The following is a 10,762-nucleotide window of genomic DNA, read 5'->3' on the forward strand; positions in this document are numbered from 1 at the left end:
GTTTTCTAGCGAGATTTGCTCGATGCAAATCCTTGCTCGCACACTTCGTATTGGAAATATTCCAAATATTTTCTAACTTTCTTTCTCGTTTTCTAGCGAGATTTGCTCGATGCAAATCCTTGCTCGCACACTTCGTATTGGAAATATTCCAATAATTTCTTTGTTTCTCGCTTTGTAGCTAGATTTGCTCGATGCAAATGCTTGCTCGCAAACTTCGTATTGGAAATATTCCAAATATTTTCTAACTTTATTTCTCGTTTTCTAGCGAGATTTGCTCGATGCAAATCCTTGCTCGCACACTTCGTATTGGAAATATTCCAAATATTTTCTAACTTTCTTTCTCGTTTTCTAGCGAGATTTGCTCGATGCAAATCCTTGCTCGCACACTTCGGATTGGAAATATTCCAATAATTTCTTTGTTTCTCGCTTTCTAGCGAGATTTGCTCGATGCAAATGCTTGCTCGCAAACTTCGTATTGGAAATATTCCAAATATTTTCTAACTTTCTTTCTCGTTTTCTAGCGAGATTTGCTCGATGCAAATCCTTGCTCGCACACTTCGTATTGTAAATATTCCAAATATTTTCTAACTTTCTTTCTCGTTTTCTAGCGAGATTTGCTCGATGCAAATCCTTGCTCGCACACTTCGTATTGGAAATATTCCAATAATATCTTTGTTTCTTGCTTTCTAGCGAGATTTGCTCGATGCAAATGCTTGCTCGCAAACTTCGTATTGGAAATATTCCAAATATTTTCTAACTTTATTTCTCGTTTTCTAGCGAGATTTGCTCGATGCAAATCCTTGCTCGCACACTTCGTATTGGAAATATTCCAAATATTTTCTTACTTTCTTTCTCGTTTTCTAGCGAGATTTGCTCGATGCAAATCCTTGGTCGCACACTTCGGATTGGAAATATTCCAATAATTTCTTTGTTTCTCGCTTTCTAGCGAGATTTGCTCGATGCAAATGCTTGCTCGCAAACTTCGTATTGGAAATATTCCAAATATTTTCTAACTTTATTTCTCGTTTTCTAGCGAGATTTGCTCGATGCAAATCCTTGCTCGCACACTTCGTATTGGAAATATTCCAAATATTTTCTAACTTTCTTTCTCGTTTTCTAGCGAGATTTGCTCGATGCAAATCCTTGCTCTCACACTTCGGATTGGAAATATTCCAATAATTTCTTTGTTTCTCGCTTTCTAGCGAGATTTGCTCGATGCAAATGCTTGCTCGCAAACTTCGTATTGGAAATATTCCAAATATTTTCTAACTTTCTTTCTCGTTTTCTAGCGAGATTTGCTCGATGCAAATCCTTGCTCGCACACTTCGTATTGTAAATATTCCAAATATTTTCTAACTTTCTTTCTCGTTTTCTAGCGAGATTTGCTCGATGCAAATCCTTGCTCGCACACTTCGTATTGGAAATATTCCAATAATATCTTTGTTTCTTGCTTTCTAGCGAGATTTGCTCGATGCAAATGCTTGCTCGCAAACTTCGTATTGGAAATATTCCAAATATTTTCTAACTTTATTTCTCGTTTGCTAGCGAGATTTGCTCGATGCAAATCCTTGCTCGCACACTTCGTATTGGAAATATTCCAAATATTTTCTTACTTTCTTTCTCGTTTTCTAGCGAGATTTGCTCGATGCAAATCCTTGGTCGCACACTTCGGATTGGAAATATTCCAATAATTTCTTTGTTTCTCGCTTTCTAGCGAGATTTGCTCGATGCAAATGCTTGCTCGCAAACTTCGTATTGGAAATATTCCAAATATTTTCTAACTTTATTTCTCGTTTTCTAGCGAGATTTGCTCGATGCAAATCCTTGCTCGCACACTTCGTATTGGAAATATTCCAAATATTTTCTAACTTTCTTTCTCGTTTTCTAGCGAGATTTGCTCGATGCAAATCCTTGCTCGCACACTTCGTATTTGAAATATTCCAAATATTTTCAACTTTCTTTCTCGCTTCCTAGCGAGATTTTCATGGCTGCAAATCTCTGCTCGCCAATTTTGTATTGGAAATATTTCAATAATTCCTCTTTTCTTTTTTTTACTTATCGCTCAATTGTAATCCTTGCTCGCTTATGTGCGAGTAAGAATTTATAGCTTCTTCAAGACACCAGGTTTTCCAAAAGAGGCCACTTCATATTCTGTTGTTTTCTTACTTAAAAAACATGGCTCATTCCGCAGACAGACGGATGAACAATAAAAAATATGGCCTATTCTTATAATACAAAATGCTATAACACACTAGCACTATATATAGTAGCGCTTCAGATGACACACGTTCCATGCGCGAGATATCCTTAAGCCCTTCATATCCTCCAACATGTAAGCTCCTCCTGCGAGAACCGCTACTACCTTGTATGGGCCCTCCCATTTCTCCATTAGCTTTCCCACCGTTTTGAGTGCATTCGCCTGTTTTAAGACCAAGTCCCCCACTTGAAAGACTCTCTGCCTTACTTTCTTGTCATAGGCTGCCTTAATTTTAGCTTTGCTGAGCTCCATCCTTCCTCTCGCGCTCTGTTGCTTTTCCATTACCAAGTCCAGCTCCTCGCGCAAGCGCATGCTGTTAGCTGTTTCTTGAAAATTCATAATTCTGCTCGACGTCATTCCTACCTCTACTGGAATGATAGCTTCCGACCCGTACACCAACGAGAACGGACTTTCTCCGGTCGCTTCTTTTGGTGATGTTCGATATCCCCATAGTACCGCGTGCAACTCCTCAACCCAATTTCCTTTCGCGCCCTCCAGACGCTTCTTTATTCCTTCTAACAGTACCCGATTGGTCACCTCGACTTGCCCGTTCGCCTGCGGGTGAGCCACTGCTGCAAATCTTTGCTTGATACCCAGACCTGCACACCATCCCTGTATCTTGGCTGAGTTAAACTGTGTTCCATTATCTGAAATGAGGTCCCTAGGCAACCCATATCGGCAGCAGATATTTTGCCATATGAATTTCATGACCTCTGTATCCGTTATCCTGGCCACTGCCACCGCCTCCACCCACTTGGAGAAATAATCTACAGCGACTATTAAGAACTTTCTCTGCCCCTTGGCCAGTGGCATGGGGCCTACGATATCTATCCCCCATTGTGCAAAAGGACAAGGGGAAGTTATTATCGTCATATCCTCTCCCGGCGTGTGAATCAGCGGGCCATGCCTCTGGCACTTATCACATCTCTTGACAAACTCTCCCGCGTCTTTTCTCAAAGTGGGACAAAAATATCCTGCCCTTAGCACCCGCGAGACCAACGCTCTACCCCCTGCATGGTCCCCGCAGCATCCCTGGTGAATCTCGCTCAGCACGTAACGGCCCTCCTCCAGAGATAGACATCTTAGGTGCGGCCTAGTGTATCCTCTTTTGTGAAGTATATCCCCGATCAGGCAGAAATTGCTTGCTCGCTGTTCCAAGACCCTCTGCGCGCGGCCACTCGCTAGGACCTTTCCTTGCAGACACGCCCTTATTTCCGTCCGCCAATCCTCCCCACTTGTCACTGTTGAAACACGCTCCTCGCCCCCGCTACATGGCTCCCCTACTAGCAACTGTATTTTCCTTGACTCGTATCCCACCGCCATGCTTCCTACCTTTGCCAAAAAATCAGCATGCTGGTTCTCCTCTCGGGGTATTTGAGCTAGCTCGCAAAATTCGAACTCGCCCATCATCGACCGTACTATCTCGCAATAAGCTATCATTCGCTCGTTTTTTATCTCGAATTCGCCCTTTACTTGCTGTACTACTAGATGTGAATCCGAAAATATGCTCAACTTCCTGCCCCCGGCTGAAGATACCAGCTTCATCCCATGTATAACTGCTTCATATTCTGCTTCATTATTTGAGGCTCTGAAAGGCAACTTTATCGCGTATTCCAACTCCTCGCCCGCCTCCGCTAGCAACACTCGTACTCCACTTCCTGATGCGTTCGCCGAACCATCGACGAACACCCTCCATATTCCTTGCTCCTCTGGTCTCGTCGTTTCCTGCAGAAAATCTGCTAGGGCTTGCCCTTTAATGGCGATCCGTGGCTCGTAGCTGATATCGAACTGTCCCATCTCTACTGCCCACTTAACCATTCTTCCCGAAACTTCCATCCTTCCCATCACTGTCTTCATAGGGTGGTTAGTCCGGACCACTATTGCGTGCGAAAGAAAGTAGGGTCTTAGCTTTCGTGCGGTCGTCACTAGCGCCAGGCCCATCTTTTCTATCTCGGAGTATCTCATCTCAGCCCCTCGCAAGAGTTTACTCGCATAATATACCGGGCTTTGCACTCCCTCCTCTTCTCGGGCTAAGACCGAGCTAACTGCGAACTCGCCCACCGCCAGATATACATACAGCTTTTCTCCTGGCGCGGGCTTCGTCAACAGCGGGAGACGAGCGAGAAGATTCTTGAGCTGCTCGAAAGCCTTTCCTGATTCTTCCGTCCACTCGAATTGAGTCCCCTTTCTTAGTATTTTAAAGAAAGGGTGACTAGCTTCTCCCGCCTTAGATATGAATCTACTCAGAGTTGTTATTCTTCCAGCCAGCATTTGAACCTCCTTGATATTTCGTGGGGCCTCCATATCCAAAACCGCCTGCACCTTCTCCGGGTTCACTTCCACTCCCCTTTCTGTTACCATGTAACCCAGGAATTTTCCCGTTTTCACCCCAAAAGCACACTTATTGGGGTTAAGCTTCATGCCGTAGCGTCGGAGCGTGCAGAAGGTTTCTTTTAAATCCTCTAAATGAGTGCTCGCCTTTTGACTTTTCACCAACATATCATCCACGTATATTTCCATGTTCCTTCCGAGTTGGTCCCTGAACATTTTGTCTACTAGTCTCTGGTACGTGGCTCCCGCATTTTTCAGCCCAAAAGGCATTACCGTGTAGCAATAAGTTCCAGTGGAGGTGATGAAGCTCACCTTGGGCTGGTCGCCAGGACACAATGGAATCTGATGGTACCCTTGCGAGGCGTCCATCATACTTAGCATCTCGCAACCGGCGGTTGAGTCTACGAGCTGGTCGATTCGTGGCAGAGGGTAGTAGTCCTTGGGACATGCTTTGTTGAGATCCCTGAAGTCAATGCACATTCGCCACTTTCCCTCGCCCTTCTTGACTAAAACTGCATTGGATAGCCAAGTAGGAAAACGGATCTCCCGGATCTGTCCGGCTGCTAACAACTTCCGCACTTCTTCCTGTATAATTTTGTCTTTCTCTGCTCCAAAATGCCGACGCTTTTGCTTGACTGGCCTCGCATTCTGCCTGACATTCAGTCTATGCACCACAAGCTGCTCGTCGATACTGCCGAGATCTGCTGGGGTGAACGCGAACACATCTTGATTCTGCCTTAGAAACTCTGCCAGCTGTCGAGCCATGTCTGCGTCTAAACCGCCACCTATGCGGGTGGTGCGAGAGGCATCCTTCTCGCATAGTTGAATTACCATTAATTCCTCCATTGGCTTCACGTGGGCTTCTTCTTTTGCGGGGTCTACCTCCGGCATCCGGTCCTTCTTCCCCTGGCTAGCTGGGGAAACACTGCGAATAGTATCTATGTTTCCTATTCTTCTCAAGGCGTCATAATAACACCTCCTCGAGGTCTCTTGATCCCCTCGGACCTCCCCGATTTGATCTAAGACAGGGAATTTCAGCTTCATGTGGTAAGTTGAGACTACTGCTTGAAATGAGTTCATGGACGGTCGCCCCAATATGATGTTGTAGGTGGATGGCGCATCCAGTACCAAAAACTTCACGGATCGTGTTGCTCGCACCGGCTCCATTCCTAGAGAAATGGGCAGGCATACCTCTCCGACCGACCGCACCGACTCCCCCAAGAACCCGACCAAGCTTGTCTCTACATACTTTAACTCGAAATCCATATTCATCTTTCTGAAACAATCATAGTAGATAACATCAGCGGAACTGCCGGTGTCCACTAATATCCTCGCGATATCGAAATTGGCCACCATGGCAGTAATCACAAGGGCGTCAGAATGTGGCTGCCTGATTCCTTCCTCATCCTGGGGACCGAAAATAATGGGCGGCACGTAAGATATTCTTTGCACCTCCTCGAGCTGAGCTTCCATCTCGTACAAGCGCCGGAGGTGCGCACGGCTTGCCTGATCTGCCTCCTCTATCTCTCCAAATAACTCCTCAGTCTCTCGCAACTGTCTCAGGTGCGCCCGCCGGGCCCTGTTGGAGTCTCCCCCTGAAGGTCCTCCCAAAATCATGCTGATGAAGTTGGCAGGCGCCACCTGGTCCTTCCTCTCATTCAGCTTTTCCCTTCCCGGCTCAGGTTTGCGGGGCTCGCTCGCACGCCGAGCTGGGAACTGTTGTGGGCGCTGGTTCCCTTCTTTCACAAATTCTGGCAGATTCTTCGCGCGTATGAGCCTCTCGATTTTGTCACGAAGGTGCTGGCATTCGTTGGTGGTGTGGCCATAATCATTATGAAAACGGCAGAAACTCCCTAGCGTGGGGCTTTTCTTCGGGGCTTCTGCATACGTGCGAGGCCACTTTAACTTTGGGTTATTCTCTATGGCCAACAATATCTCTCCTGGTTGTGCGACTAGCGGTGCATAGCTGTCAAAACGAGGTCCTATTTTTCTCTCATTCTGCACCTCCGTTCTCGCCAGTTGAGTCGGCTTCTGCATTCTATCCTCTTTCTTTTCCCTTTTTGCCTCTAGGCCGCCCTTGCCCTCGCCAAATTTATTATGCACTGCCTCCTCCGCGTTCATGTATCGCTCGGCCTTTTTCAACAAAGCATTAAAAGATGCGAGAGGCTTTTTCGAGAGCGAAGTGAAGAAATCGCCAGCCCGCAGCCCTTGTGCGAGAGCGCTAATCAAAACTTCCTCTGAGGTAATTGGTACCTCTAAGGTCGCCGAGATGAAACGCTTGATAAAACTTCGTAAGTACTCTCCTTCCCTTTGCCTGACCGCGAACAGAGTCAAGGTGCTCCTCCTTTGCTTTTTTGAGCTCGCGAAGTGATCCATAAAACATGCGCTTAGCTGGTCGAAACCGCCAATTGTGTCGGCAGGCAGCTGGCTGAACCAGGTTTGCGCGGCTCCCGCCAACGTAGTCGCGAAGACTCGACACTTCACTCCCTCAGTGAATCGGTGCAAATCCGAAGTGTTATTGAAGCGACAGAGATGCTCAAAAGGGTCGGTTGTGCCCAAGTATTCGTAAGTGACAGGCCGAAATGAGTGTGGCAGGTCGTCATCCAGAATGTTGGCTGAGAAAGGGCTTAATGCACCGAGCGAAGAACTTGCGCGGGCGGGCCCCTCGTTCCCTCGCCCCACCATCTCCCCCATCCTTCTTTTGGGAGTCGCCGCTTCGGGCTCCTTTAGAGCGCGAACAGAGCCCTCCTGGAAAGCGCTCGCCAAGAGTGCCTGCAGGTTTTCCATAGTCATGGCGACCATAGGGCTACCTCCCGTAGTGCCGGTTACTTGAGGCGTCTCCTCTCTCGTGGCAGAGGCCTCTCCGACAGCTGGTTGGTGCTCCGGCGGGGCTGGGGTTGCTTCGGACTCCATCTGACTGGTTAGATCCCTTACTATGCTGGGAAACGAAGCCATTGATAAATGTATACTGATTAACGATAAATAGATAAAGGGGTTTTAAAGGGAAACGTCGCCACAGCTTTGCTTAACGGTTTCCCACAGACGGCGCCATTTGATCCGACTGGATTCGTGGTGGGCTGGTTTAAAGAATTGAGTAGGCCTGGAGCTTGACCGGGGACCACGGTAAACCTACAAAGGAAGAAAAGAACCGGACTTAGGCCGGAGTTAGCACTCCGACGGCCAAGTCAGTAATTTTCTGAAGAAGATACTATGTTTATGTGCGTAATTTAGGTATGTATGCTTGTTCTTCTCTCTTTTGTTACCTGTACTTACTGCCCCTATTTATATTAGAAAAAAAAGGATGGACGTCAAATACTCTTCAATTTAATTTACCTGTCCCATCGCGGTAATTAAGCATCCGGACCTCAAATTACCTTCAATGCAGTTTAATCTGTCATTTCATTGGCGGCTGCGGGGGCAAAAAGTAGGGGCCGAAGAGACATTCCTCTGCGCTTGTCAGTGGATTGGACGTGCATTAAATACCCCCATGTGCAGCAATGATCATCTCCGGTGGGGGGCGAGCAGCTTGGCGAGAGATGCGAAGCCTCGCAGGCGAGAGGGTGAAGCTGCTAGGCGAGAGAGTGAGGCAGCGAGAGGCCTCTCGCTCGCGGGCTACTCGCGATCCGTGGCCTAGTTCCTCTTGCCCAACCGGTACCAGTTTGATGGGCCCTCTTCTGTTATTGGGCTTAAACGGTGCCTTTTGACCTCGTTTGGACCTTTGGTCCTTATTGGATCCATCAAGCAATCCCGTGCTGGATCAACTGTATCTTTTTTATCTAGTGTTTTTGTTGTTGTTTGTTAACGCGTATTAAAGTCCTAGTACTGTAGTTCGTGTTTTTAAGAACGTTGTTGCGAATGCACTTTTGCGCATGTTTTTTTACATGAACGTTTGTGCATGTCCATTTGAGCGAGTGTGCTTGTGCATGTTTGGGTGATTTGTATTAATGTCCTAGGATTGTAGTTTGCGTTTTCATGATCCTTTTTGCAAATGCACATTTGCGTGAGTACTTTTGTGCATGCTTTTGTACTCTTACTTGCGTGCGTATCTTTCTAGCGAGTGTTTTTGTGCACGTTTCTTGATGCGCATTCATGTCCTCGAACTATACTATGTGTTTTCATGATCGCTTTTGGAATCCAATTTTGACCATGTTCGAATCCGAATTTTTATTTTTGCCATTAGACAGGAATTGTAGCCAGCTGAATATCTTTCTAATGCCGTCAGAACAATTTGATTTGGAGTCTGGATGAGAAAGTTATGGTAGACTTTGTGGACGTACACTACTAAAGATGTTGAGGGATTCTCTCTTCTAATTTGATTTTATTTTCCTAATTGCAACTCTTTTCTTTTTCTTTGATCATTTTTGCTTCCTAGACACCTAATTTTTGAATTGTACCCATAAGATACCATATCCACCAATTATAACAGAAATATAAATTAATCCGAAAATAAATCCACGTAAACGTAAACGTAGAGTTTTATTTGTACACTCCACTGTATCTTTTTTACCTAGTGTTTTTGCTGTTGTTTGTTAATGCGTATTAATGTCCTATAATTGTAGTTCGTATTTTTAAGAACGTTGTTGCGAATGCACTTTTGCGCATGTTTTTTTACATGTACGTTTGTACATGTCCATTTGAGCGAGTGTGCTTGTGCATGTTTGTTGATTTGCATTAATGTCCTAAGATTGTAGTTTGTGTTTTCATGATCATTTTTGCGAATGCACTTTCGCGTGAGTACTTTATGGCATGCTTTTGTACTCTTTCTTATGTGCGTATCTTTCTAGCGAGTGTTTTTGTGCACGTTTCTTGATGCCCATTCATTTCCTTGAACTGTAGTACGACGTTTCATGATCGCTTTTGGAATCCAATTTTGACCATGTTCGAGTCCGAAGTTGGATTTTTGCCGTTAGACAAAAATTGTAGCCAGCTGAAATAGCTTTCTAATGCCGCCGCAACCAGTTGATTTGGATTCCGGATGAGAAACTTATGCTTGATTTCAAGGACGTACACTACCAAACATATTGGGAGATTCTCTCTTCTAATTTGATTTTATTTTCCTAATTGCAACTCTTTTGTTACTCTTTGACAATTTTTGCTTCCCGGACACCTAATTTTCGAGTTGGACCTATAAGATACCAAATCCACCAATTCAAACAGAAATATAAATTAATCTAGAAAAAAATCTAGGTAAACGTAAACGTAAACGTAGAGTCTTATTTCTACACTCCACTGTATCTTTTTTATCTACTATTTTTGCTGTTGTTTGTTGATGCGTATTAAAGTTCTTGTATTGTAGTTCATGTTTTTAAGAACGTTGTTGCGAATGCACTTATGCGCATGTTTTTGTACATGTACGTTTGTGCAAGTCCATTTGAGCGAGTGTGGTTGTGCATGTTTGTTGATTTGTCTAAATTTCCTAGGATTGTAGTTTGTGTTTTAATGATCCTTTTTGCGAATGCACTCTTGCGTGAGTACTTTTGTGCATAGTTTTGTACTTTTACTTATACGCGGATAATTTCTAGCGAGTGTTTTTGTGCACGTTTCTTGATGCGCATTCATATCCTCGAACTGTAGTACGTATTTTCATGATCGCTTTTGGAATCCAATTTTGACCATGTCTGAGTCGTAATTTGTAAATTTGTAGTTAGACAGGAATTGTAGCCAGCTGAAATAGCTTTCTTATGCCGCTGGAACCAGTTGAATAAGAGTCCGGATGAGAAAGTTATGCTCGACTTCGTGGACACTACCAAAGATGTTGAGGGATTCTCTCTTCTAATTTGATTTTATTTTCATAATTGCAACTCTTTTCTTTCTTTTTGATCATTTTTGCTTCCTCGACACCTAATTTTCGATTTGTAGCTAAAAGATACCAAATCCACCAATTAAAATAGAAATATAAATTAATCCAAAAGAAATATAAATTTATTTCTACACTCCATTGTATCTTTTTTATCTAATGTTTTTGCAGTCGTTTGTTGATCCCTATTTAAGTCCTAGTATTGTAGTTCGTGTTTTTAAGAACATTGTTGCGAACGCACTTTTGCGCCTGGTTTTTTACATGTACGTTTGTGCATGTCCATTTGAGCGAGTGTGCTTGTGCATGTTTGATGAATTGTATTAATGTCCTAGGATTGTAGTTTGTGTTTTCATGATCCTTTTTGAGCATTCACTTTT

The 10,762-nt window shown here is 44.5% G+C and overlaps 1 protein-coding gene across 1 annotated transcript; it reads right to left on the reverse strand.

Annotated features, from left to right (window-relative positions):
* Nucleotides 1-2,257: 2,257 nt before the first annotated feature.
* Nucleotides 2,258-7,543, reverse strand: LOC105971944 (uncharacterized). The gene has a single exon (XM_088821239.1). The coding sequence runs from the start codon at nucleotides 7,541-7,543 to the stop codon at nucleotides 2,258-2,260; it is 5,286 nt and encodes a 1,761-aa protein (XP_088677365.1).
* Nucleotides 7,544-10,762: the final 3,219 nt, after the last annotated feature.

The sequence above is a fragment of the Erythranthe guttata genome, chromosome 8, assembly GCF_056151865.1.
Source record: "Erythranthe guttata isolate IM_541 chromosome 8, IM_541, whole genome shotgun sequence".
Classification (NCBI taxonomy): domain Eukaryota; kingdom Viridiplantae; phylum Streptophyta; class Magnoliopsida; order Lamiales; family Phrymaceae; genus Erythranthe; species Erythranthe guttata.

Bases quoted from the DNA above. Each gene is read 5' to 3' on its own strand.
- LOC105971944 (XM_088821239.1), bottom strand. From the start codon at position 7,543: ATGGCTTCGTTTCCCAGCATAGTAAGGGATCTAACCAGTCAGATGGAG.